The sequence below is a fragment of the Hippocampus bargibanti genome, linkage group LG13, assembly GCF_051943395.1.
Source record: "Hippocampus bargibanti isolate YZ-2025 linkage group LG13, ASM5194339v1, whole genome shotgun sequence".
NCBI classification, from domain to species: Eukaryota; Metazoa; Chordata; class Actinopteri; order Syngnathiformes; family Syngnathidae; genus Hippocampus; species Hippocampus bargibanti.
In genome coordinates, this window is record NC_142746.1 from 18,616,310 (window position 1) to 18,640,174 (window position 23,865).

Below are 23,865 nucleotides of genomic sequence, written 5' to 3' on the forward strand. Positions count from 1 at the left end.
TGGCTAAAAACGCCTTACTATACATGGTCGTTTTTTTCTGGCTAAAAACACCTTACTATACATGGTCGTTTTTTGGGCTAAAAACGCCTTACTATATATGGTCGTTTTTTCCTGCCTAAAAATGCCTTACTATATATACATGGTCGTCTTTTCGGCAAAAAAACGCCTTACTATACATGGTCGTTTTTTCGGCTAAAAACGCCTTACTATACATGGTCGTTTTTTGGGGCTAAAAACGCCTTACTATACATGGTCGTTTTTTCGGCTAAAAATGCCTTACTATACATGGTCTTTTTTTCGGCTAAAAATGCCTTACTATACATGGTCATTTTATTCGATTCAATTTTTTTCGGCTAAAAACGCCTTACTATACATGGTAAAAATGCCTTACTATACATGGTCGTTTTTTTCTGGCTAAAAACACCTTACTATACATTTTTTTTCCCGCCGAAAAATGCTAAAAATGCCTTACTATACATGGTCGTTTTTTCGTTTTTTGGCTAAAAACGCCTTACTGTACATGGTCGTTTTTTCCGGTTAAAACCGCCTTACTTTACACGGTTGTTTTTTTCTTGCTAAAATCGGCTAACAATGCATGGTCTTTTTTTCTGGTCAAAAACACCTTACTATACATGGTTGGGGTTTTTTTACGACGGGGACAAGACATGGTGGTCATTTGTAAATATTACAACACATCAGCGTTTTATTTGAAAAAATACATTTCTTCACAGTACAGATACTGAAGAAAACTGAAATGAGAAACTGTGAGGGTGCAGAAAAAAATTCACCAAGTTTACATATGCAGTTTAAATATTCCCGGTCTGTGTCTTTTCAAAATAAAATAACAGTTTGACAGTCTCCTCTGAGAGAAAAAAAAGCAACTTATAGCACTTGTAGCCATAAGTCCAACCTCGTGTACTTTCGTAGAAAATCAAGCAGTTAAACCTACTTGTGGAACATTTGTGTCTGTTTTTATTAGATGTAGGCTGCCTAGAACATGACCAAAAAAGTTTTCTTCACAGGCTGTTTTGGGAGCAGTTAGAGGAGGTAAAGCATCAAGATTTTTAGCATGCTTCTTGGTTGTGTTTTAACACCAATTTTAACATGTTATTTGTCAGTTATACATCCCAAACATGACTCCAAAACGAAGCAATGCAAACCTTGGCAAAGGGGACTATTCCAGTAAGTGTTCTAAAATACAATGTATAAAAAAAAAATGCCATCACTGCTGATGTGTGTACACATTCTGTAGTGTTCGTGTTTGTGTGTGTTGTCCATATTCAGCACACAAAAGCATCAAAAGTTTAAAAACAAAAATTGGCAGCATTACGGCGATATATGTCGTAATGAGGCACAAAAAAAACCATCATTGGTTTGCATTTGCTCGGGTTTCTCAGGTTTCTTCCTGCTCGGGGAAGTTGAGGATCTTGCGGTGGGCTTGCCTCATGTACTGCTGTTGTTTAAAGTACACCTTGAAGGCCCCCTTGATAGCCACGAAGGCGATACCTCCCTGTGTGAAAGGAACGGTTTGACGAAAAACATTTTTTTTATATAGCCTTCATCTTGTACGTCACATGAAATGGTCTTTTCTGTACAGTGATACCTTGGCTTACGAATTTAATTGGTTCCCAGACAGTGTAAGACGAAAAGTGTGTATCCCAAAAATGAATTTCCCATAGGAAACAATTAAAATGAGAATAATCCGTTCCCAGGTCCCCATAAAACATAATTTACTAATTTCTAATTTTCTAAGCTTAAAAAAACTACACAAAATATACCTTATTGTATGTATAATGAACCTATATACCTTATTGTATGTATAATAAATGTGTTATGGTATTACAATTAAAGAAATAAACTGTACTTTATAATAAAGTCATTTTATTTACCTTTGTGACGGTCATTGATGGCTTGATGGAATGGAGTGGCAGGTTTCATCAGCATTAAACACTTGATGAGGACCGTAGCCTTCTTCTTTCACCATCTTGAGGAATGATCCTTGTAGGTGCTTTCGCTGCGATAATTTTACCTAGTTCTTCATCAATTGTGTTCTGTTTAGCTGGGTTGATAGCTTTTTGCATCAAGTGTACAGATGGCTTGTGCGGGTTATTTGTACAGCCTGACTGATGGGAATTTTAACCTTGCAGTCTACACTCTGCCTTTGAACTATCAAAGTTGAAACGAGTCCACATTTCACTGTTTTCTATCCATTTTGTCACTCTCTGTCTTTGTTGTCTGCATGTCTCTTTAATGTTTAAACCACCTCCCCTCACTGCTGCGTTCTTGACCAATCACGTGGCTTTAACCGACAACTGGGGGCGGGGAATAGAGGACCAAAACAAGCCGGCTGCCATTTTCTTGTTAGGAGAACGGGCTCATTCGCGAACGACACATTACTCATTGTGTATCCCGAAAAATAGTTCGTACACCAGGGTAAAATTTTCATAAATGTAAAGTTCGTAAACCGAAAAATTCGTTCGCCAAGGGGTTCGTAAACCGAGGTATCACTGTATATCAAAAGTGTGTGTGTGTGTGGGAGACATTTGTGGCTGCACGTACCAGGATGGTCCTTTGCAGGTTGGAGTTGACGCTGCTGAACATGAGCTTCCCTACAATTGTGGCGATGGTGGGGAACACCAGCGCACCGCAGAGGATACGGGTGGCCGAGACGTGATCGGCCAAGGGGCTCGCCTCGGCCGGGATGCGAGGGACCGGGCAGCCGATCCCTGTGGAGAGACACATAATGGACAATTTAGCCTGAGGTGTGATGGTGAAAGTAATTACAGTAAAAGCCTGTTAACTAATAATAGGTAAAAATCAGTTCGATAGAGCAGAGGTGGGCAAACTACGGCCCGGGGGCCGGATCCAGTCCACCAATGAAGAATGAAGAGTGCTTGCTTTAAGCCGTTTGTCACTTGAAGGCAACGTTTACCCTGGTGATTAGTCAGTACAGACGCTCCCCAACTTACGAACATTCGAGTTACGAATAACGGTCCATACGAACATTTTTGCGGGTACGATATGTCAAGAAATGTTGTAAATTAGATTTTGTATTGGGCGCTTTTTTCCGGACGAGCTCGCTTGCGATTAGCGTAGAGTATGTGGGCGGGGTGGACAGCCCTCCTCCCAGTTGACGCTTCAGGAGGACGCGATGCATAACAAAATGTAATGGCTGCTGGCATTTAAGTCAGTAATTACGTGCCAGCAGCTTCAGTAACGGCTTACTGAAGACCCAAGTATATATGTCGTCATACTACAGTGGCTATGAATTTATTTTACGACTGTTAGAGCGTCTGTGCTTCTATTGTCCTGACTGATTATGGTCTACAACTGGCCTGATTGCCCCATTTACTCTGGTATCATCTCATCAGCATAACTAAGCCTATGTGGTAACGATCTCAGAAGTGTGTTGTAAGCACGATCCAAATTAAACCTCACACATGGCGATTTAGTGAAGGGTTTTGCTGTTTTAGAAAAATGGCTTATTTTACTCACCTTTCAAACCATCAATTTTCTTTCACTAAGATTTTAACCGTGTTGTCGTCAAATGTGTGGTTGCTAGCTTTTATGTACATATGTACTGCAGATTGAAGCCCACTAGTATTATCCCTGCGATGTTGATTGTCTTTTTTAGAATTTTTGTCTCCCCAATGCATATATATATATATATATATATATATATATATATATATATATATATATTTTTTTTTTCATCGACATACATTCCATAAAAAATAATCACACTGACACAACTTACGAACAAATTCACCTTACGAACGACCGCTCGCAACGTATCTCGAGCGTAAGGTGGGGAGCCTTACACACAAAATGTAGCGGAAGCCATTTTGCATCATGATTGGCACTCAAGACGAAAAAACAAAAATTACACATTACTAACCAGGGAATATGCTGTTGAGGATCTGTAGTTTGTTGGAGTACTTCCTCCACAGGCGTAGGATGTAATCCTCCCACCGGATCATCTTGCCAAGGATCAACATAACAGGAATGGTGGGAAGGCCAATGAGAAGGAAAAGAGGGTCGGCCCGCTCCATAACATCAAGACCCTCTTTGTGGCCCACAACCTGCAGATAAGACAACATATTAATCACAACATAAATTCCTGTCTCATCATACAAAGTTACAAACAACAGGAAAATATTTTTTTACAAAATACATTTTACGGTAAAAACACCGGATTGCGTTGCTGCTCGCAACTCCAAGTTTCTTGAACGCATCATTATAATCACCATTATTATTATTACAGCTAAAGCTAAGCAACATCCTGGCATCCCATTGGCTAAAATGGACGGCTACCATCTGTGTCAGAGTGCGTAAATAGAAAGTATCTCCTTTCTCAGGCTCATGAGGTTTCAATAAATGTGAATCACCCAGAAAAATGTTCACCAATAGGGTGATTGCTCACTATCCTTGAACATTTTTAAAGGATTGTAAACTCATTCGCTGCCAGACATGTGCAAAAACGTGTCCAGTCCAGTGACAGGGTTTTTGTCATTGTCACTCGAATTCCAGGACTCACAGAATACTGACTTTTAGGACTACATATTCAATGCAGCGTAAGAAACCGTAGACACTCTTCTTTCTTCAGAAAAAAAGTTGATTCCTAAATTATACAAGTCTGGAGTTATATGAGCTTGAAATGAGGGCGGCTGTCCAAAATACAATGCAATACATACAGTACATATTGGTTTATAAAGCGCTTCAACAATAGCTGAAGCTGGAACAAAGCGCTAACATGGAAAAAAGGGAAATTACCTCCTCGTGGAACTAAAAAACATTGCCAGAGGTCTGTCCAGTGCTTTATCAGAAGAATCATTAGTGCTTTCCTTCCTCACCGATGATTGAAAAAGTTGGACATGTAGCTATCTAGCTGGCTAGCTATCTAGCTAGTTACCTATTGGCTAGCTATCTAGCTAGTTATCTATTAGCTAGCTAGCTATCTAGCTTGCCCTGTGACTGTGAAGTGACTGAAGCTGGAACAAAGCGCTAACATGGAAAAAAGGGAAATTACCTCCTTGTGGAACTAAAAAACATTGCCAGAGGTCTGTCCAGTGCTTTATCGGAAGAATCATTAGTGCTTTCCTTCCTGATTCCATGATTGAAAAAGTTGGACATGTAGCTATCTAGCTGGCTAGCTATCTAGCTAGTTACCTATTGGCTAGCTATCTAGCTAGTTATCTATTAGCTAGCTAGCTAGCTATCTAGCTTGCCCTGTGACTGTGAAGTGACTGAAGCTGGAACAAAGCGCTAACATGGAAAAAAGGCAAATTACCTCCTCGTGGAACTAAAAAACATTGCCAGAGGTCTGTCCAGTGCTTTATCGGAAGAATCATTAGTGCTTTCCTTCCTCACCGATGATTGAAAAAGTTGGACATGTAGCTATCTAGCTGGCTAGCTATCTAGCTAGTTACCTATTGGCTAGCTATCTAGCTAGATATCTATTAGCTAGCTAGCTAGCTAGCTATCTAGCTTGCCCTGTGACTGTGAAGTGACTGAAGCTGGAACAAAGCGCTAACATGGAAAAAAGGGAAATTACCTCCTCGTGGAACTAAAAAACATTGCCAGAGGTCTGTCCAGTGCTTTATCGGAAGAATCATTAGTGCTTTCCTTCCTCACCGATGATTGAAAAAGTTGGACATGTAGCTATCTAGCTGGCTAGCTATCTAGCTAGTTACCTATTGGCTAGCTATCTAGGTAGTTATCTATTAGCTCGCTAGCTAGCTATCTAGTTTGCCCTGTGACTGTGAAGTGACTGAAGCTGGAACAAAGCGCTAACATGGAAAAAAGGCAAATTCTGACACTTAGGCATGAAAAAAACAAAATCCGAACAAATTCGGGAATGGCGCTCTACATCATATTTACAATTCCCAATAAAAATTCCCGAATGGCAGTGAATGAATTAAAACCCGACAAGCGCAAACTTCCTTGGATAAGTTCTTTACATAATGAGAGTCAAAAACCACTTGAGACAGAACATGAACAAAAGAAGCACACCCCCCCCAAAAAAGATGAGGACTTTGTTAAAAGTTAAAAGACCATCCATTCTCATTCTTTCTTCTCTCACACCTGCATGACAGTGACGGCGCCGTACGTGACGGCAGTCCAGTACATGGATCCCACCATGATGCCGGCGGCTGCAAAGGGTCCAGCCTTGGAGATAAGCCTGTCGGCCAGGTCCAGTACGTAGACCACAGGCCCTGATGGGACAAAATATCAAAACTCAGGAATAATAATAATAATAATAATAATAATAATAATAATAATAGTAATAATAAGAGGAAGAATAAGAAAAAGAAGAACAAGAAGAAGAACAAGAAGAAGAGGACCAAGAAGAAGAAGAAGAAGAAGAAGAACAAGAACAACAAGAAGAAGAGGAAGAAGAAGAACAAGAACAAGAACAAGAAGAATACATTTCATTTCTAAGCGCCTTTCAAAACTCTCAAGGTCACTTTACAGTCACAGGATATGTTTTTCTGTGGGCGAGCAGCGGAAGCCACACGCGCCAGCGTTCACTCAACCCGGAATTAACTCAACTAGATAGAAAGCAAGATAGCTAGCTAATAGATAGCTAGCGAATAGGTAGCTAGCTAGATAGCTAGCCAGCCAGATAGCTAATAGGTAGCTAATAGACAGTTAGCTAGAAAGCTAGCCTGGACAAATTTGTAACAAAAAAATAGAGAGCTGGCTAGCTAGATAGCTAGATAACAAATAGAGAGCGAGCCAGCTAGATAGCTAGCTAGCCAGCTAGATAGCAAATAAGAGAGCTTATGTTTATTGAGGCGCTATGTGACATGCAAATTCAAAAAAGGAGAAGAATAAAAGTGGAGGAAATCTAGTGCTAATATTGTTAAAAAAAAACATTTAAAAAGCACGGGACAAACTGTGTTGACAAAAGTAGCTGCTACAATTAGCCCATGAGTGATGTGAGGCCCCAAAGACCACAGTTGAGTCAAAAAGACATTAAATCAAGTCTAATTTTGATGCCTTAGTCTTATTTTGATGATAAACCGAGTATTCCTTCCACAGACGAAAAAGGGTTTGCCTTGAGTCATCAAGAGAACATCAAGAGAAGTATTTCTTTGCCCTTTGTAATTGAGATAATTAAAAAGGAGGGTGCTTAAAACTGCAGCGCTTTCAGCAGCATGTGCGTGTCAGGCTGCCTGTCCGGCAGTTCTGTTAATCCGAACACATTGTGATGGCGCCGGATGAGCAATCATTTGATCATTACAAACAAGGAATACTTCACAACAGACTGTGTATACGTGTCAGGCTGCCTGTCCGGCAGTTCTGTTAATCCGAACATATTGTGATGGCGCCGGATGAGCAATCATTTGATCATTACAAACAAGGAATACTTCACAACAGACTGTGTATACAAAACAAAGATGTAATGTATAAGGCTTGAAACAAAACAAAAAAAAACAAAAGTGAAAAAAAAAACAAGTTAAATGGTGAGAAAATCAACCCAAATAAACAGAACACAATTGATGAGGAACTAGATAAAATTATCACAGAGAAAGCACCTACAAGGGATCATTTGTCAAGATGGTGAAAAAGCCTATGTTCCTCATCAAGTGTTTAATGCTGAGGAAACCGGACACTCCATTCCATCAAGCCATAAACGACGTAAATAAAAAGGTAAATAAAGTGACTTTATTGTACAGTACAGTTTATTTCTTTAGTCATAATACTATAGCACATTTATATACATAAAATAAGGTATATTTTGTGTAGTTTTAAGGCTTAGAAAATTTGAAAGTAGAAAATTATGCTTTATGGGGACCTGGGAACGGATTTTTCTCATTTTAATGGTTTCCTATGGGAAATTAATTTTTGGGATACACACTTTCGGCCTTACACACTCTGTCTGGGAACCAATTAAGTTCGTAAGCCAAGGTCCCACTGTATATATAAAGTGAATTTGACAAACTGAATGATGGGTTCTTTTCATCTCTTTCAAAGGCCTTACTTTAAGGAACCTTCTTGCAGACTGAGCTGACACAAAGATGCCAAAACTGACTGAAATTGCATTTGCATGTCATTGCTCTGACAGGTGCAATTTACAAGTGATCTTTGAATGTCATTTCTTTTCATCAAGGGAGCGTGACTGCAGGTCATGTGCTCTACGTGCAATATTGCAGCGTTTTCTTTCCTGCTAATGAATGCTCATCTGACATGCTAGCTAGCTAGATAGCAAGCCACCTAGATAGCCATATAGCTACTTGCGTGTTATGTGTATTATAATAATAATAACATAATAATAATATATTTCATTTCTAAGCGCCTTTCAAAACTCTCAACATCACTTTACAGTTACAGGATGAAGTTTTTCTGTGGGTGAACAGCGGCAGCCACACGCGCCAGCGTTCACTCAAGCCGGTAGTCAATAGACAGAAAGCTAGCTCGCCAGCTAGTAGATAGCCAATAGATAGCCAACAACCCAGAATAACTCAAATAGAGAGAAAAGATAGCTAGCTAGCTAATAGCCAGTTAATAGCTAGATAGCGAGATAGCAAGCCACCTAGATAGCCTTATAGCTACTTGCATGTTATGTGTATTATAATAATAATAACATAATATTAATATATTTCATTTCTAACCGCCTTTCAAAACTCTCAAGGTCACTTTACAGTAACAGGATGATCTTTTTCTGTGGATGAGCAGCGGCAGCCACACGCGCCAGCGTTCACTCAAGCCGGTAGTCAATAAACAGAAAGCTAGCTAGTCGGCTAGTAGATAGCTAATAGATAGCCAACAACCCGGAATAACTCAAATAGAGAGAAAAGCTAGCTAGCTAATAGCAAGTTAATAGATTGATAGCTAGCTAGATAGCAAGCCACCTTGATACCCATATACCCACTCGCGTGTTGATATGTGTATAATAATAACATAATAATATATTTAATTTATAAGCGCCTTTAAAAACTCTCAAGGTCAAGCTAGCTAGTCAGCTAGTAGATAGCTAATAGATAGCCAACAACCCGGAATAACTCAAATAGAGAGAAAAAGCTAGCTAGCTAGCATATAGCCAGTTAATAGATAGATAGCGGACGACTTCAGTCATTCCTGGGAATTAATGCCCCAACACATACATTTTTCATATTTCCATTTTTGGATACAAAAAATGCATATTGAGCAGAATCTGGCTAATTTTGCAAATTTGGGCCTGCTTCTCTTAGACAAGTCTGGATGCAGAAAGCTGTTTTTTTTTTTTTTTTAAAAAAACTATCAATATGCAAAATACCCAAGTGCTCGCCACTTACCCAGTTTGGGAAAGACAATGAGATACTCTGCATTACACTGCGGACAGGCTACGCGTGCTGTGCTATTGCCACGCTGCTTCTCATCCACCCAACGTTGTAGGCAGGCCTGATGGACCCACTTGGTGGAACCCCGGCAGCGGCATGGACGCACCCACTCTGCTGTGCGGTCATCCTCGTCTGTTGCAAAGCATACCCAGCAACTTCTAAAACACACACATAGGGACAACAGGTCGGATGAAGACAAAGCACAACTTAAAGGACAACCGACGTGTCCGGACAAGTTGTGTCCATAGTTTGTAAAATGGCTTCAAATGACTTCTACTGAGCGTATTTTACAAAAATTCAACCGCATATAGCTATATTTTATGTTTTAAGACTCGCGCTGAATATTCCGGAAGTTTTGTTTTTGAGTTGGTGACGAGTCCGTACGTGACTTCATTGAAGGAACGCCCCTGACCGAAAAAAAGGACACATTGTAGCAGTCCTTCCATCACGTCAATGCATTTTGCTGTGCTTGTTTGGTCTGAAAACGTCATGTTGCACCAAAAATAGCCAGAAGAGGGCAACCAAACTCCATATAAGGAATTTATCAGCCTGTGGAAACGGGCTGATTCATTCCTCACAGGAGCTCGGTAGCTATTTTCTGCCTCTTTTTTGGTGATCCATTTCCCCCCAATGTTGCCTCAAAATGGCACAGAATAAATTCTTTAATCGATTGCAAACATGTATGCTTTCCTCTTCAGAACTATTTGAATCATATTCATAACTGGATGTGTAACAAGAAAGCATATTCTCCGAATCTGAAGCCATTGTTTTGATTCTCGAGCAATGCAAGACGTCTTGGCGTGACGTCGTTTTGGGTATTTTAGATGCTACAAAACGTTTTTCTAATGTCAGTTAGGAAACAAAAAAGTGACGTCGGTTGTCCTTTAAAATATATAAAATAGCCATGACTGTCAAAATATTTTGCAATTGTTTACACATGAGAAATGATTATTTCTCCCGTGACATTTCTTTTGACGGTAGCTACAAAACATAAACATCAATTCCCCGCTTTCACAACTAAGCACATTCATGATTCTGCCTACTTGTTATTTGTCATCTACTGCCAACGGTGGTTTCCCAATTGCTGAATACAACAACATTCCCTGGCATACGCCAGGGAATGTCGCTATTGTTTATTGATAATTTTAGGGGAAATTTCCGGATTGTGTTACTTGTGATATCAAACCTGTTTTACACCACACTACGTAAGTGTTTCTAAGTAATTGCTGGTAATCTGTGCAATGCAGTCTGCTACGAGTGTGAGGTTGTGTTTCATTTCTTGGAAAAATGAAACTAAGTCTCTACCCACTACAGTCAGCAATAAATCTGATGACAAATCAGGCGGAAGGTTGAGAATTCCTTAAAGGACAACCGACACCATTTTTTTGTTTCCTAACTGACATCAATAAAATGTTTTATAGCATCTAAAATACCCAAAACATGCAGGCTGATATTTTTAGTCAAACGAAAAACACCAATAAAAATGACTCAAAGTGTCCCAAAACTGCCACAAAATGACTTCAGAAAGTTTCAGTTTCAGAAGGCCCCGCCCCCTTGTTCGTGACGTCACGCCAATACGTCTTTCCTTGCTCGAGAATCAAAACAATGCCTTCAGATTCAGAGATGCTTTCTTGTTACTCAAGCCGCTAGTCAATGGACAGAAAGCTAGCTCGCCAGCTAGTAGATAGCTAATAGATAGCCAACAACCCAGAATAACTCAAATAGAGAGAAAAGATAGCTAGCTAGCTAATAGCCAGTTAATAGATAGATAGCTAGATAGCTAGCTAGCGAGATAGCAAGCCACCTAGATAGCCATATAGCTACTCGCGTGTTGATATGTGCATAATAATAACATAATAATAATAATAACATATTTCATTTCTAACCGCCTTTCAAAACTCTCAAGGTCACTTTACAGTAACAGGATGATCTTTTTCTGTGGGTGAGCAGCGGCAGCCACACGCGCCAGCGTTCACTCAAGCTGGTAGTCAATAGACAGAAAGCTAGCTAGTCGGCTAGTAGATAGCTAATAGATAGCCAACAACCCGGAATAACTCAAATAGAGAGAAAAGCTAGCTAACTAATACAAGTTAATGGATTGATAGCTAGCTAGATAGCAAGCCACCTTGATACCCATATAGCCACTCGCGTGTTGATATGTGTATAATAATAACATAATAATATATTTAATTTCTAAGCGCCTTTAAAAACTCTCAAGGTCAAGCTAGCTAGTCAGCTAGTAGATTGCTAATAGATAGCCAACAACCCGGAATAACTCAAATAGAGAGAAAAGCTAGCTAGCTAGCATATAGCCAGTTGATGCTTTCTTGTTACTCATCCAGTTATGAATATGATTCAAATAGTTCAGAAGAGGAAAACATAAATATTTGCAATCAATTAAATAAGTCCTTTCGTGTCATTTTGAGGTGTCTGGACTCCAATGTAGCGTCCCAGAAAATGCACAATCTCCGTTGGAAATGGGCTGATTTTATGTCAGCTGGTATCAAATAGTAGTCTTGGTGCAACACACAACGATTCACCATCACGTTATTTATGTGTTTTCCTTCTAATTTCGCCATCAACACGGATCAACAAAGTTTCCAGACTAAACAAAGTACCCAAAATGCATTGTGTGTCGCTTTCTCGGTCAGGGGCGTTCCAGACGTGACGTCACGGGAGGCATCGTCACCAACTCAAAAAACGAGACTTCCTGAATATTCAGCACAAGTCTTAAAACGTAAAATATAGCTATATGCGGTGGAATCTTTGTAAAATACGCACAGTAGAAGTCATTTGAAGTGATTGTACAAATTATGGACACAACTTGTCCGGAGGCGTCGGTTGTCCTTTAAGCGGAGTCTTGGAAATTGAAACTTTGCTGTTGTCCCGACTGAATTTCCGATCCCACGTGGCTCGGGTCAAATGAAATGAATCCTTGCTTAACGCAGACGGCGTCAAAAGCGCTGAACGCGGATGAGGAAATTTTACAAGATAAAGTTTACGCAGATTTAAGAGTAGTCAATGCTCTTGACAATTTCACAATTATTCGCCAATAAGACACACAAGAGAAATTTGAAGTTTCATACAAACATAACCTTGGTTAAAAATCCAGTCACTGTAGAAAGTATCATTATTCGTCAGCTGTTTGGCTATTTTTCGATCGGATATGGTACGCCCCTGCTGTTAGCATGCTAGCCAAACACTCACCTGTCAAGATTCTGCTGCAAGACCACCGCATCTTCATCCGCCATGATCGAGAAAAGAAGTGTGTGGTTTAGACGCCGTGTTGGTACATCCGATGACTTAATTTGAACCGAAACATAAAAAACGAAAAGCCCGTTAAAAGACGGGCAGCAGGAATAGGCTCCAGCTCAACAAGCTATGGAGGCCTTTGTGTTGACGCGAGTTGCTCGCTACTAGTTCTTTGTGTTCCTAGTCATAGCGCGTTATTTATCTCTCCAATGCACTCTGCGAACTACCACAAATAAACATTTTTATTTAGGCTCAGGCCAGGTTGTCTTTCTCTGATATTACAACATCGTTGATCGTTGTGAACGCCTGACCCCAACTGATGACAAGCGTCGGTGACGCAGAGCAGTGCATTACGGCCATGCTTGATTGCGTCATTGACAGGCGACATTTTATTTCCGTCTTGACATGGGAAATGTAGTTTATCAACTATATGGGTGAAATGGGGAATTATTTTATATCAGAATGACAAATACATATGTATATCATGTACATATAAAACAATCACATTTATTGCATTGTTTTGTGTTTCTATTTCTTTTGTCAAGATTTGCAAATAGGCAAGAACATCAATTTTAATTTACAATACTGTATATTCACTCACACATTGTTGCTCATGCAATCAGTGTCAACGCATACCTGTTAATCTTGGCTATTAGCTTCCTTTATAAATTATTACAATTCTCGTATAAAAGTTTTAAAACACCTTACATTATTTAAAATGATTTAAAAAAACGCTAACATAAGCGGAAATGCAGTTTACCGCGCATGTGCACGTTATGCTTTTATCAATCCTATACAAAATATACATACACGATTGAGGATTACTTTTGCTGGTTGCGGTGACAATAGTAGCGATCGGCAGCAGCAGTTGAGATGAATAATAATAATAATAATAATAATAATAATAATAATACATTTCATTTAGGTTTCTTCAGCCGTCATCTGTACAAATTTGAAAATTTGAAACCTTCTCATCGATGGACCACTCCTGTACGACTGAGATCTTGCACAGACATTTCATTTAGCCAAATGGTCTTTGTAAGACTGGTTCACAATAGAAAAAAATCCCATCTAAAAGTTGCAGTAAGCCGTACATCATTTGTAATGATAAAAAAACGTGTAAAACACGGGGAAAATGTATACATTGACAGGTATGGACAACGGGAATCAAGTTGTAGTCCACATCAGCGGCGTATAACCATAAACCACAACTCCCAAGATCCTCTGCGGCACCATCCATGCGCCGCAGTCAATCAGCTGTTGAGGCAACTGCTGACTGCCTCGGACCAAGGGTTGCTCGTTTGACATTTCTAAACCTAGACGAGACACACTGAAATATATTCATCCTCCGATTCCCCAAAGGGTGAATAATCAAGGTAACTTGGCGGTACACTGATAAACGGCTGTGGTGCATGCTGTTTGAGTCGTTTTGTGTTGTGGACACGCATGGATTAAAGGGAGATTTCAAGGCAAGGCAGGTCCACGATATGTGTCGCACGTCTGTATTAGTGTGCGAAAAAGCTGTTTGTAAATTCATGTTGTGGCAATGCGTTTGGGATTGAGGACATTGGGCTGTTCTGGTGACCTTGGAAGCACTCTTCTTGGGGTGGAATCGCGGATTAACTGCCAGGGTGTGTGCAATGCGACTACCTTGAAATGTATTCTTATCACACAGCGTGTAAATTTGATTTATAGTTGTTTTTATTGTCATGTAAAACCAATCAACGCGTCTGCGCTTGTTATGATGATGATGACGATGTTCATGACTTGTTTTATTGGTTTAAACATCGCATAGGTAAACATTTACTTTTTTTCCGACCGCATTATTATTGTTGGCATTTGTTTTCTACAGTTGGGTGTATTTCGATGCGTTTCGATTTTTTTGATGCAGTTATTACACATAAGCGAATTGAGGTGGTGATAATTGTAGGCCATGATGTTTGCGTTTCACGAATGTAAATTGTTTAATCGAAATGTGTATTATTTTATATCTCAATCGCTAAACTGCATTAGTTGTATCGGGTTTGATATTGCCATCAAACGAACCGTTTTTCCATTGCATCTGTATCACTGCAAACCCCATCTGCGTTATAGCAAAATAATTAATAAATAATAATAATAATAAATAATAATATAAAGCCTCACAGGACGTTTTTGCACTGGAACTGAGACGGTTCTGTCCATCCATCATATATAATACCCTCAAAGCACACAACCGCATCCATGCGCATTAATAAAGCATTCAAGGCGCGTCACTGTGCAGCATTTTTGGCTTGGACTGACTAATAAAAAGTATGTCAATTCATGGACGGCCTAATAACTGAGCAGCATGCATCGTTTTCATCTTATTGCAGGGCAGCTGTATTTACTGACATATGCAAATGAGCACAGGGGGGGGGTCTTATGTCAACACAATTCAGGTTCATGTTTCAGTTTAGAGTTTCCTGCGTGGAAGGAAAAACCGCTACGTCGTGAAATCCGACTATGTCCACATACAGTATATGTTCTGCGACATTCGTGGCATCTATGAATCGTCTTGATTTTCTTGAAAAGTGTGTTTATTTTCTGGTCATCGCCGTATGGGCTTTACAAATAAATGACACTAGGAAAGGCTCTGCAATTGCTCTGCGATTGGCTAAATATAACAATTACAGTAAAGTCTTGTTATATCGATATTCAAGACAGTCCGAAAAAATATCGATATAACCGGGACTATCGATATATCCGACCCTGTTTGCATGCAATTTTCTCCGTGCGTGCATAGAAATAGTATCGATATAACCGGGACTATCGATATATCCGATATCGATATAACGAGACTTTACTGTACATGTTAAATACATCTCTTTGCAGCTCTTCAAAACATGCAGGATGATTTACTGATGGACAAAAACACAACCCAGGCTCACCATCAGCAAGATCCGACGCAAATAGACCCTCCTCCCTCTTCCAGTACCCCCCCGGCCTTGTCATTGGAGCCCTCGTCCTCATCATCGGGGTCTGAAAATCCATCAACCGGGACCGGAACCGGGGACAAATTGTCGATGGAGTCACCAATCCTGCCAGGTTTGAACTTCCACCAGCAGCCACAGGAGACCGAAAGTCTCATTTCTTCCCCGTCCACGTCCTTCGGGAGTACTTGGTCCACCGGAAACACTAATATCGTGGATGAAAGCTTCTACCAGGGAATACCCTCCGTTAACGGGACAATGCTTTTCCAGAACTTCCCCCACCACGTCAACGCGGTTTTCGGGGGTAATTTCTCACCCCAGATGGGACTCGCCCCTCAGTCTGAACAACATCAACCACCGACGCAGCAGAGAAGATCACCCCTCAGCCCCAACCAGGGCCCCCTCCCCCAGAGACACGCTTATCAGACCATCACGAACGCCGCTAAAGGGTCGTCTTCCTCCGTATCGTCTCCGAATAATCACCAAAACGGCGGGTGGAGCGCCGGCTCTAACCACCCTTGGAGTGCTTTACAGGCAGGCAGGGACCCTCGGAGAGTGGTGGGTGTAGGTGTTGGAGTTCCCTCTCCCGTGAGCCCGATTTCCCCCATGAAAAAAACTTATGGCAGCAATGTTATTGCGCCCCCAAAATTTCCAAGACCAAGTCCCCTCGCCCTCAAAGCCTGGGATGAGGACGGTGCCTTCAGGACTGACAGCAATATACTACCTTTCCAGGTAAACACACTCTAATATCCTTATGTGGTTAATTTGCTATACAACAGATGCTCAAAATATACTCATTACTGTATTTTCCGGTATATAAGGTGCACCGGAATATAAGGCGCACCCACATTGAATGGTGTATTATCAAACTTTTTCCATAGATAAGGTGCTCTGGACTATAAGGCACACCTTCAATGTATGAAAAGTTTTTCAAATATAATATTTAAAAATATAAACATTTTCCAAATATAAGGCATACCACTTTATAAGGCGTTACAGTAGAGGCTGGAGTTACGCACTACTTCTTCTACAGTGGGAAATGGAGTTTGTGGCTGCAGACAGTAGTTGCGAGTACCGTGATACCTCGGTTTCCGAACCCCTTTGCTTACGAAGTTTTCGGTTCACGAAGGGTAAATTTATGAACATTTTACCTTGGCATATAAACTATTTTTCGGGATACGCATAGAGGACCACAATGAGCGATGTGTCGTTCGCGAACGAGCCCGTTTTCCTAACAAGAAAATGGCACCCGACTGTTTTTGTCCTCTATTCCATGCCCCCAGTCTTCAGTTAAAGCCACGTGATTGGTCAAGAACGCAGCAGTGGGGGGAGGTGGTTTACACATTAAAGAGACAGGCAGACGACAGTGAGAGAGTTTCAACTTTGATAGTTCAAAGGCAGAGTGTAGACTGCAAGGTTAAAATATCCCATCAATCAGGCCCCGACAAACAACCCGCACAAGTCATCTGTACACTTGATGCAAAAAGCTATCAACCCAGCTAAACGAAACACCATTGATGAGGAACTAGGTAAAATTATGACAGAGAAAGCACCTACAAGGGATCCTTTCTTAAGATGGTGAAAGAAGGTTACCTTCCTCATCAAGTGTTTAATGCTGAGGAAACAAGCATACAAAAGTAACTTGTCCGGTAATGATGCCGTTTGGCAAACACAATTCAGCATCCGGTGAGTCGATCATCTTCCACCTTCATTTGCATTAGCAATACGTTTTGTACCCGTTTTTGCACATGCAAACCTTTTGCAAATCAGGCTTTGAGTGTTTTTCCAAAAGCCACAGTCCACCTGCCTTACTTACATCCCTCGTGCTCGGTTGTGTACTGTGTGACTGTTGGCTGCCGCTTAAAAGGTGCGGAATGTATGGAATTCTTCTTAGCATATCAGTGTGAGGCTTACGTCACATGATCATCTCCGGAGATATGCTGTTACGAATGCATTGTAGTTGCTATCCCTTCAAATAGCTTCTCAGTATTGAACAAGGAGTCAAATGTTGTCCAGTGGTCATGGAAAACACATGGAGATTTCGTGATGGTATGATAATTTAGGATTTGTCTAAAAAAGTATTCATACATTTTTAGACATAGGGGGACTCATAATTCAGGACTATTAGCCATGAAATAGTTGCTATAAAGACAATAAAATCAGTGCAATTACCAACTACCGGTACTATGTTTTGTTGATAATAATAATTGATTGTGTCACCGTTTGCAAGGGTGGTGATGGTGGTTGTGGATCCCAAAAAAAGCAAGCAGGAGGGAGCAGCAAGATGTATTTGACAAATTGTATTCAAATAAAGTCAGCAGGACAGCAACAAAATCTAAAACATCAAAGTCATTCGAACAGAAAAGTACAAAGTATCAAAGAAAACCATGTGTAAAAATCTGCCAAGATGAAACAAACCTGACAGGGTGCAGCAAACACATACAATGACCCGACACCGAATGGTCGTGCCGGGAGTCCTTTTAACTGCCACTGATTGGAACGACCAACACCTGTGCAGCTGCAGGCCGGCCCGACAGCGCCACCCATTGGTCACAACCATATCGTGACAGTTTGTGGTCTGGATGTAAAAAAATAGATAAATCATATACAGTATATATATACAGTATATACAATATATTACATACATGTACATATATTTTGCTTTAATTACGTTTTTTTACATCCAGTGACCTTCACTGACGTTTACTTGATTTTAATCCTTCTGCGGCTATTTCAAAGGTTTGTTGTTTTTGGTTGTTGTCATATTTGTGCGTATGACGTTACTGTAAGTGACATTCATTGTCATTTGCTCAAATATTTATTCATATATTCATTCATATATTTTTGGAACCTTTGTTTGAATCTGCTTTCGAGGTGTCTATTGGAATTAAAGTTCAATCATGCTAAATTAGATAAAGAAAACAATGCATTGGTTAAGTATTAGCTCCCACACGCGTGTTATATTGAGTTATTGAGGGACGACCGGGTAACCCTATGTTTTGACACCTTGGGTCCTTATATTACAATAAATTTCAAATCTGTGTGGGAGAAAATGTTATGTTTAGTCCAGATTGAGCTCCGTGACGAGCCCCTCCCCTCCCCCCTGCTGTGTGCATGCATCCACACTGATCACTGAGAAGGGGAGACCACGGAAACCAAAAGCTCAGCGTTTTAAAGTATTTAGTGTTTGTACCATGTGGGCAGATTGTTATCTGTATGGTGCAGAGTGCGAGTGAGTAACGTTTTTGAATGCACAGCCTAAAATGTAACAATGGTGGTGGTGAGCAAACAATACTGTTTGGGTTTGGCTGCCAATCCCTGAGAGAGACGCTCTCGGGTCTGACTCACCTTTGGCACACATGTCACTTTAATGCATTCATTCACAAAGACAGTAGGCGATTGATCAGCTGTGAGCGCTTGGGTTGACCCTGACACATTCTACATAATATTGATTTTTGTTCTGGTTTCCAAAGGGGGAATGGTGGAATTGGGTCAGAAGATCAAAAAACTGAGCTGTAAACGTCTTTTAAATCACTAGGGCAAAATATGGAGCTTGGTTTAGTAATCTGTCATAGGATAAGAAGAGACAAAAAAGGTGTGTGACCAAGTTTTCACTGATAGCAGCTTCAGAGCCTTCTCTGTTACATCGAACCACTTAAAGGACAACCGACGCCTTCGCACAAGTCGTGTCCATAATTTGTAAAATCACTTCAAATGACTTCTACTGAGCGTGTTTTACAAAGATTCCACCGCATATATATTTTACGTTTTAAGACTTGCGCGGAATAGTCAGGAAGTCTTGTTTTAGAGTTGATGAAGATGCCTGACGTGACGTCACGTCTGGAAAGCCTCTGACCGAGAAGAAAGCGACACACAATGCATTTTGGGTACTTTGTTTGGTCTGACAACTCCGTGTTGACGGCGAAATTAGAAGGAAAATACACAAATAACGCGATGGTGAATCGTTGTGTGTTGCACCAAGACGACTATTTGATACTAGCTGACACAAATTCCCAGCAGACAAATCAGCCCATTTCCAACGGAGCTTGTGCGCCATCTTGTGCATTTTCAAGGCGCTACAATTGAGTCCAGACGTCTCAAAATGAGACGGAAGGACTTCTTGAATGTATTGCAAACATTTATGCTTTCCTCTTCAGAACTATTTAAATCATATTCATAACTGGAAACGAGAAAGCATCTTCCCCGAATCTGAAGCCATTGTTTTGATTCTAGAGCAAGGCAAGACATCCTGGCGTGACGTCACGAACAAGGGGGCGGGACTATTATGTGTATTATATTTGGTACTTTGATCTGTCTTATGTCCATTTAGTATTTTGCAATTTTACAACAGAGGTCGTGATCCTTGTTCTGTTTCTCTCTCTCTCTCTCTCTTTCTCTTTTTTTTTTTTTTTTTACTTTATATTGTAGGACCGGAATCGTCCCTTTGACGCATTTAGCTTGCACTCTTTGGAGAATTCCTTAATGGATATGATAAGGACTGACCATGACAAAGGTAAAGCTCACCCTGCTGATGGGCCACCAATGACTATCGCTGATATTTTGTGGAGGAATCATATTGCAGGTTAGGAAAAATTCATACATCCGTGTTTACACTGTATGTATGGGTTGTGGATTTTGTTTTGTCTCGTTGCATGTCGTTGTGGTTGTTGCAGCAAACTCCTCCCGTCAACCACAAAACAGCTAAACTTTGTTTGTGTAGCGCTCCACTACATTTGTGTATGTTAATGGTAATGATTTTTTTTAAATAATATTATGCGGTTACAATTTAAAAGAAAAACAGTCTCTTAAAGGACAACCGACGCCTCTGGACAAGTTGTGTCCATAATTTGTAAAATCACGTCAAATGACTTCTACTGAGCGTATTTTACAAAGATTCCACCGCATATAGCTATATTTTACCTTTTAAGACTCACGCTGATATTCATGAAGTCTTGTTTTTGAGTTCGTGGGGATTCCTGACGTCACGGAAGGAACACCCCTGACTGAAAAAGGACACACAATGCATTTTGCGGTACTTTGTTTGGTCTGAAAACTTCGTGTTGATCTGTGTTGATGGCGAAATTACAAGTAAAAGATATAAATAACGCGATGGTGAATCGTTGTGTGTTGCACCAAGATTACTATTTGATACTAGTTGACACAAATTCCCAGCAGACAAATCAGCCCATTTCCAACGGAGCTTGGGCGCCATCTTGTGCATTTTCTGGGCGCTACAATTGAGTCCAGACGCCTCAAAATGAGACGGAAGGACCTCTTTAATTGATTGCAAACATTTATGCTTTCCTCTTCAGAACTATTTAAATCATATTCATAACTGGATGAGTAACAAGAAAGCATCTTCTCCGAATCTGAAGCCATTGTTTTGATTCTAGAGCAAGGCAAGACGTCCTGGCGTGACGTCACGAACAAGGGAGCGGGACCTTCTTAAACTCGCCATTTCGAGGTCATTTTGAAGTAGTTTTAGGACATTTCAAGTCATTTTTATTGATGTTTTGCATTTGACTAAAAATATCAGCCTGCGTGTTTTAGGTATTTAAGATGCTATAAAACGTTTTTCTGATGTCAGTTAGAAAACAAAAAAATGGTGTCGGTTGTCCTTTAAATTGCTCAGAAATGAATCTATTTCTCCTGTCAAGTTGAAAATTTGCATTTGTAATCCTGGCGTTGGCCTTCTCTATGAAATTGACCATGAACTGCCCCCCAGATCCCTAAAAACTTGCATTAATTCATTATTGTTGTATACTTTAATTCAACTGATTGCGCTGTAGATGCCAAACTTCTCACTCATTTAGTATTTCGCTATTTTTTTTTTGCTTTACCAGTGAAGTATTGATTCCGATCTTTGTTCGTATTTTAGAAAGGACAATGCGAGCAAGTGAGAGCCATCAGACGTAGAGAGCGCGAACAAATATTGCTGCTGTTTGACTTTCTACATTGTTGACAAAAGCATTGGTCTGTAGATATGACTTAACGTGACGTCTTTATCTGGAAAAAAACAAGCTTTGCTGGAACTACACATGTCGAATGAATCGTAGCCACCAGAAGCATGTTTACAAATGTCGCACTACTCTTGCTTCATTTGGGTCAAGTGTGAGTGGAGTATGTCAGATTAACATGACCACATGGTCACCCTGTACATAAAGTCATCCAAATCCCCAAAATTTCAATGCATGGTGAAACTAAGTCGACAGGATTTCCACTCTTGTTTTGAGAGAGGGTCATGCTATATGAAGTTGAGGTGAAAGGTCAATATTAGCTTGCTTGCCTGATAAACTGGACTTGACCTCATAACCTTTTAACACATTACACTGAGATGATCACATCAGTACTGTTCAAGTACATCTCTGTACTTGAAACAAAATTTAACGTTTGAAGTTGGTTTGGCTGTGTTAATAATAATAATAATAATAATAATAATAATAATAATAATAATAATAATAATAATACAATTCATTTATAAGCACCTTTCAAAACTCTCAATGTCACTTTACAGTCACAGGATATGGGTGAGCAGCGGCAGCCACACGAGCCAGCGTTCACTCAACCCGGAAGTAACTCAAATAGATAGAAAGCTAGCTAACAATAATAATACATTACATTTTAAGCGCCTTTCAAAGCTCTCAATGACACTTTACAGTCACAGACAAGCATAGGTACTATAATAAATAAAATACAATCACAAATAGAATGCAATAAATAAAATACAATTATAAATAGAAACACGAGAGAGAGCTACACAGAAAATGCAATTTTAAATAGGTGGGTTTTGAGATGGGACTAGCTAATAGATAGCTAATACTGTAGATAGCCAACTAGCTAGCTATCTAGATATATAGCAAATAGATGGCTAGCTAGGTAGATAGCTAGCAAGATACCTAGCTAGACAGCTGGATAGCTAGATAAATAAAAAGAAGTGAAGAGAGGAAAAAAAGAAATAAAACGTTTGATTGCAACTAATGTTCAATAAATCCTGCCGTCAACGTCATTGTGTTGAGTTGATTTGATGGAAAATTCACAGGTAGGGCAATCATGACTAGGCTAATCCCACCCAGGCAGTAAAATATGTTGATTTGTCTTCTTTCGATCGTGAATACACAGTTAGTTTGTCCAGATAGGATTGAAAGAGCTATGAAAGACCATCCACATTTGAACTTTGCTAACTTTTGACCCTCATTCTCTTCTCTGTCGTTTATTTTCACCATGTTGATGTTGAAATCCTGGGTTATTGGTCCAAGGGTGCATGGAAGGAACTATGTTGTTCTGACTCACGCGAAAAGTTAACTCTCAGTCTTTCCCTTGGTATTGTTCGCACTATTCCATTGTTCCACTGGTCCTTCCATACATTTTAGTAGGGCAAAGCAGCTGCATTTCTCCATTCTATCCTATATATGCATTGTATCATTGTCATCGCCAGGCTCTTATACTGATCAAAATAGAACTACATTTGTTTCCATTTTTCATGCATCCAACTCAATAATTTAAGACCTTTTTTCTATGTACAGAAAAGATCCATTTGTTTCTGGTGTTCCCAGAAAAGAATACCAGCGGTTGTTGATTTGCCGTTGCAGCAAGTCGCTTCAGTGTGCAAGGGTCAATCAGCCAGGTGTGCCGGTGTGAAACATGGACTGCATTTTATTTTGTCCTGTTCAGTTGAGTCCAGCGTCAATGTTCTATCTACAGCTATCTACCAGGATGTACGCTGAACTGTAGAAAGAAAATATTTTTCCAAAAATGACACGAGAAGAGCGAGACAGATTAGAGACGCTGTGAAAGAGCGGTTTCTTCAGCCGTCATCTGTACTTCTTTGAAGGTGTCGGACGTTTCGCTTCTTATCCAAGAAACTTCGTCAGCAAACTAAAGTCTTACTGGTAGTTTAGGCCCTATATATATATCCCTACTGTCCAGACACGGCGGTGCCGGACTCTGCTAGGATAGGTCCCTGCTCTCAGGTTGGGGGGAGCAGAGGACTACTCCCTGCAGCTCCACTGATTGTTCCTATTGTTCTGACTAACGACTGGCCTGATTGCCCCACTTCCACCGGTATCACATTGCAGGAGTTTCTGAAAAACTACAGAGTCCTTTGGCAACACAAAATGTATTTTATTGTGCCGAGTGAGTGAATGGAATTACTAAAATAACCAGAATGATGACGTTTCACCCCACACCACATGTAAGCGCTCACAGATGGGGTTGCCTTTTGTACCGTAGCTCTGTTCATGGCTCGGTCTTTTAGATTATTATGTTTTGTGCATGCATCTGTGTATGTTTGTGTTTTTGAATATCAAAGATGTGACGAGAAGTGTTCGATATTGTCC

At 40.2% G+C, this 23,865-nt stretch overlaps 2 protein-coding genes across 6 annotated transcripts in view; one reads left to right on the forward strand and one right to left on the reverse strand.

The window, feature by feature from the left end:
• Positions 1–675: 675 nt before the first annotated feature.
• marchf5 (membrane-associated ring finger (C3HC4) 5) lies at positions 676–12,921 on the reverse strand. The gene is made up of 6 exons (XM_089011768.1): positions 12,534–12,921; positions 9,282–9,484; positions 6,085–6,215; positions 3,899–4,082; positions 2,560–2,726; positions 676–1,510 (listed from the first exon to the last, which is right to left on the reverse strand). Exons 1-6 carry the CDS (start codon positions 12,575–12,577, stop codon positions 1,394–1,396), a joined length of 846 nt encoding a protein of 281 aa, XP_088867894.1. The 5' UTR covers positions 12,578–12,921; the 3' UTR covers positions 676–1,393.
• A 900-nt stretch (positions 12,922–13,821) lies between these two features.
• The window catches only part of cpeb3 (cytoplasmic polyadenylation element binding protein 3), a 24,406-nt gene continuing 14,362 nt past the window's right edge, over positions 13,822–23,865 (forward strand). For 2 of the 5 annotated variants that reach the window (XM_089011763.1, XM_089011765.1), the window contains exons 1-3: positions 14,057–14,209; positions 15,432–16,261; positions 19,958–20,111. In XM_089011763.1, the coding sequence (XP_088867889.1) occupies positions 14,125–14,209; positions 15,432–16,261; positions 19,958–20,111 (1,069 nt within the window). In that variant the 5' untranslated portion in view covers positions 14,057–14,124. Of the gene's footprint in view, positions 13,955–14,056; positions 14,210–15,431; positions 16,262–19,957; positions 20,112–23,865 lie in introns of those variants that run through there. The other 3 variants (XM_089011767.1, XM_089011766.1, XM_089011764.1) reach the window with 3 other exon arrangements.

What these genes read in the sequence shown, in the direction of transcription:
- marchf5 (XM_089011768.1), bottom strand. Translation starts at nt 12,577, where the DNA reads ATGGCGGATGAAGATGCGGTGGTCTTGCAGCAGAATCTTGACAG. An exon ending in TTGCAGCAGAATCTTGACAG is followed by an intron (nt 9,485 to 12,533) that starts GTGAGTGTTTGG and finishes TGTGTGTTTTAG; the next exon opens with AAGTTGCTGGGTATGCTTTG. An exon ending in GCGCCGTCACTGTCATGCAG is followed by an intron (nt 4,083 to 6,084) that starts GTGTGAGAGAAG and finishes TCTTATCTGCAG; the next exon opens with GTTGTGGGCCACAAAGAGGG.